This window comes from Lathyrus oleraceus, chromosome 3 (genome assembly GCF_024323335.1).
Source record: "Lathyrus oleraceus cultivar Zhongwan6 chromosome 3, CAAS_Psat_ZW6_1.0, whole genome shotgun sequence".
In the NCBI taxonomy this organism is placed as follows: Eukaryota; Viridiplantae; Streptophyta; class Magnoliopsida; order Fabales; family Fabaceae; genus Lathyrus; species Lathyrus oleraceus.
The window spans coordinates 323,368,609-323,373,767 of NC_066581.1; the positions used below are offsets into that span (position 1 = coordinate 323,368,609).

Sequence of the window (5,159 nt, forward strand, 5' to 3'; positions counted from 1 at the left end):
TTCATAGAATTTAGTGTAATTCCAGTCAATTCACTATCAAGTATGCAACTAGCCATGTGGCTCTCCTCTCAAGTTCTTTTAGTTTAAACACCACTCTTGCTTATTTTTCGGTTTAAATACCTACCTTTGGTTTAAACACGACTTTTTTGGTTTAAACACCGCTTTTCCTTATTTTTCCGGTTTAAACACTAACCTTTGGTTTAAACACCACTCATTTAGTCTAAAAACCACTTTTGCTTCTTTTACAGTTTAAACACCGACCTTTGGTTTAAATACCACTCTGTTAGTTTAAACACCACTCTTTCTTCTTTTCCGATTTAAACACCGACCTTTGGTTTAAACACCATTCTTTTGGTTTAAACACCACTGTCTCTTCTTTTCCGATTTAAACACCGACATTTGGTTTAAACACCACTTCTTTGGTTTAAACACCACCCGTTTTTAACCTCTGGTTTAAACACCACAATCATTTTCCTTTTGTTTAAACACCGCTTCAGTGAGTTTCTATCCTTTTCTAGTTTAAACACCACCCTCGGTCATATCTTTCTTTCAGTCTTAATCCTATGAACTAAGGAGCTCTGACTTCCTTATTGCACTATGAGGATACTTAGGCATGAGTATGCGAATCCTTAGCGAGTACTTTTCTTGCTTTTCCCCCTTTCTTTCTCTGGTTCCACAAACTACGAAGCTTTGACTTTCTCATTGCACTATGAGAATACATAGGCGTGAGGGTCCCAATCCTCCTCGAACATTCTTTTTCTAACCCATTTTCATGTACATGAAGATAGTAACACACACCCAAGCAAAGAGTGATCAAAATGGTTCCCATGGAGTACCATGTATATGAGGGGTGCTAATACCTTCCCCTTGCATAACCGACTTCCTTACCCGTTTCTCTTTACCCTTGGGTTTTATCGACATTTTCCATTTCCTCTTTTGGGATAAATAAAATTTGGTGACGACTCTGTTATATCTTCAAGCGTGCGACGCATTCAGGTATATTTCCTCTAGCCTTCCGTCCCCCGTGTGATAAAAGCTTAATCAAAAATTATGAATTCATGTTATGTTGGTTTATGGCATTGTCGACCTTTGTCTTACAAAGATCACTACAAATAGAGAGTTCTCAACAAAGGAAAGAGGGACAAATTCACACATAAATAACAGAGAAAAATGTGATCTCTTCAGATCAGCATCAAGGAGATTATCAAATATTGTTATTTACATGAAAAAAATTCTAATTTACATTGGACCTAATGCATAATATAATTTGTGCAAAAAATTCTTTTTAATAATTCCAATGGATATGTGACAATCTCAGGTCCTAAATTCGAGTATCAAGTCATATTGATGTGAGATGTTAAGTCAAGATTACTATCATAATTATAGCGGTCTAATATCTAAATGTGTTATTCGTTATTCAATTTGGTCTTTGGACATGTCTTCTGTTAATTAGTTTGGTTATCAAATATGTTTTACATCATGTCCATATAATTATTGACAAAAACAAATACACTTTGAAAAATATCTTTGTATTTAGAACCACAAACAACATTTCACTTATTAAGATATGGTTCTCCTCGACATTAATTTATCGCATGACGAGATTGGGCGGTTTTTCTTCCCCAGTATAAATCGGGAAGACCGGGGAGCAACTATATGAGTACGAAGCGGGAAAGCCACATATGTAAATTCATGGAAATTTATAAAGATGTCCAAACATGAACATGTGATACCCCAAAATTTTTCCTTCCTTTTTCATACCTTTTGCTTAGTTTCATTTCCATACGTGGAATCATATTACGCATCATCATAACTTTAGCATGACCTTTTGCATTTGGTCAGTGGCTCATAAGCATGACCCCATTCTTTTTATTTGATCTTAACATTGGTGTTTTTTCACTTTGATTTACTCATCAACTAACTAAAGCATCAATAAGAGATGGTAATTGTTTATTTATTTGTTTATATAGGTGATCATGCCTCAATTCAAGACAAAACCAAGGTCATTTTGGTCAAGAAAGATACAAGTGTGGTTCATTGATTCAAGGGTGGTTCATTTGTGTATGCCACGTCACTCAATATTCAAACCATCCTCAAGATTATTCAAGTTTTAATCAAGTTGTCTTCAAGGAATGCTCATTCCATCATCATTTTAGCTTGGGATGCAAGAGAACTTCAAGTTTGCACAAGTTTGCACAAGTTTGATTGACCTACTTTGCAAGTATGGTTTACTTTTGGTCCAAATCCCATAACTTCTTCAATTTTAAACCAATTGACAAGTTTCTTTGAGCCAAATATTCATAATGATTTCCTCTACAACTTTGCTTCAAGGCTCAAGCATCAATTCAACCCCTAAAATTAAATAATTATTACTAATAATACCAATAATTCTAATTTTTAAATTTCAAGCTCTCAAATCAACTAATTCAGTAATTATTAATTATCAAAATATCCTTATAACATCCAAATCACCAAAATAAAACCATTAATCAAAATAAATCATACCACATGCAACAAATGAATATCCTAATATTTAATTAAAATTAAACTAGGGGGTTTTACAACTCTCCCCCACTTAAAAAGATTTTTGTCCTAAAAAATTACCTGACGAAAATAACTCCAGATAGGATTCCTTCATCTGACTCTTCGACTCCCAAGTCGTACTACCTCCAGCAGGTCCTCCCCAAACAACTTTCACAAGAATAATCTCTTTTCCACGTAGCTGTTTCACTTCTCTCATCTCAATCCGAATAGGCGATGCCTCAATAGTTATATTATCCCGAACTTGCACATCGTCCATCTGAATTACGTGAGATGGATTATGAATATACTTCTGGAGCTGCGACACATGGAAAAATCATGTAGTTTCAAAAGACATGGGGGTAAAGCCACACGGTAGGAAATAACTCCAATCCTTTATGTAATCTGATATGGTCCAATGAATCGATGAGTAAGATTCTTAACTTTAAAGCACGACCAACACCGGTCACATGAGTGACTCTCAGAAAAACATGAGCATCTTCTTGAAAATCAAGATCATTCCTCCGATTGTCGTGATAACTCTTCTGCCTACTCTAATATGCTTTCATCTTTTCTTGGATCATTTTAATTTTCTCAATCGTCTACTGCATAATCTCAGGTCCGAGTACAACACTCTCTCGAGAATCATACCAACATAAGAGGGTCTTACACCTCCTACCATATAAAGCCTCAAAAGGCGCCATGCCGATACTAGAATGATGGTTGTTATTGTATTTGATATCAATCAGTGGTAAGTAACTGTCCCAAACACCGCCTTGTTCCAGAACACAAAACCACAACAAATCCTCTAGAGACTTTATAGTTCTCTCGGTCTGACCATCAGTCTGTGAGTGGTAGGCAGAACTCAACCTCAGTCTAGTGCCCAGAACTTCCTGTAAGCTCTCCCAAAATCTGGAAGTGAATATCAGATCTCTGTAAAAAACTATACTCGATGGAAGGCTATGCAGCTTCATAACAATACTAATATATATCTCATCTAACCTCTGCAATGAAAAACTGATCTTAATCAGTATAAGATAAACCGATTTAGTCAGCCTATCAACAATCACCCAAACTGAATTACTTCCCCTTGGAGTATTTGACAAACTAGTCACAAAGTGCATCAAGATATTGTCCCACTTCCATTCAGGTGTATCTGACAGTTGCATTAAACTAGACAGCTTCTGATGCTCAATCTTTGACTTCTGACAAGTCAAGCAAGCATAAACAAACAGAGTAATATCTCGCCTCATACCCGACCACTAAAACATCTTCTTCAGATCCTGATACATCTTGGTATCCCTAGGATGAATACTCAAGTTATTTTTATGTATTTCCTCAAGAATCAAACGCTTCAGTTCTGACACATCAGGCACACATACTCTATTCCAGAACTTCAACACACCATTCTTGTTAACTCTAAAATCCTCATCTCCATTATGTCTAATAAAAGATAGTCGATCAACCAAAATCATGTATAGCTTTTGACCTTCTCTGATACCATCGAGGAAACCACTGGAAAGCTTTAGCATGCCCATCCTCACACTACTAGGGGTCACCTTGCATACTAAGCTCATATCTCTGAATTGTTCAACCAAGTCTATTCCTCTCACCATCATAGCTGACATGTGAAACGATTTCCGACTCAAAGCATCAACTACACTATTGGTTTTACCAGGGTGGTAATTCAGACCAAAGTCTTAGTCCTTCAAGAACTCTAACCATCTCTTATGCCTCATATTAAGCTCCTTTTGATCAAAAAGACATTTTAGGCTTTTATGATCACTGAATACTTCAAACATAGAACCATACAAGTAATGTCTCAAAATCTTCAATACAAAAACTACTTCCGCCAAATCCAAGTCATGTGTAGTGTAATTCTTCTCATGAACTTTCAATTGTCGTGAAGCATAAGCCACTACCTTGCTATTGTGAATAAGTACTTCACCTAAACCCATCTTGGATACGTCACAATATACTATAAGTGGTTCTTTTGCATCTGGTAAGGTTAAAACTGGTGCAATAATCAACCTCTTCTTTAGTTCTCTAAAACTTTCCTCGCATTGGATATTCCAAACAAATGCTTAGCCCTTTTGGTTCAATTGAGTCAACGGAAAATCTAGTTTGGAAAAACCCTCGATGAATCTCCTGTAGTAACCGGCTAGTCAAAGGAAAATTTTGATCTCCGTAAATGTCTTCAGAGCTTCCCACGATAATACAACATATGCTTTTGAAGAATCCACCGTTATACCACCGCTCTAAATTACATGACCCAAAAAACTAACTTCATGCAACCAAAATTCACATTTACACAGCTTGGCAAACAATTGTTTCTCTTTCAGAACTTGTAGCACAATACGAAGATGATCTGCATGATCCTTTTCTAACTTGGAATATATCAGGATGTCATCGATGAAAACCACAACAAACTTATCCAAGTAAGGATGAAAAGTTATGTTCATATATTCCATAAATACACCAAGGAATTAGAAACTCCAAACGGAACCACCGAGTATTCATAATGACCATACTGAGTTCTAAAAGCAGTCTTAGAAATATCTTCATCTTTCACTCGGATCTAGTGATAGCCAGATCTCAAATCTATCTTGTTGAATGAAAATGCTCCAATCAATTGGTCC

At 36.2% G+C, this 5,159-nt stretch overlaps 1 protein-coding gene across 1 annotated transcript; it reads right to left on the reverse strand.

Moving 5' to 3' along the window:
• Window positions 1-2,404: 2,404 nt before the first annotated feature.
• Window positions 2,405-4,478, reverse strand: LOC127131083 (uncharacterized). Its single transcript, XM_051060021.1, has 5 exons — window positions 4,243-4,478; window positions 3,903-4,182; window positions 3,150-3,725; window positions 2,605-2,839; window positions 2,405-2,421 (listed from the first exon to the last, which is right to left on the reverse strand). The coding sequence occupies exons 1-5, from the start codon at window positions 4,476-4,478 to the stop codon at window positions 2,405-2,407; spliced, it is 1,344 nt and encodes a 447-aa protein (XP_050915978.1).
• Between the last annotated feature and the right edge of the window lie 681 nt (window positions 4,479-5,159).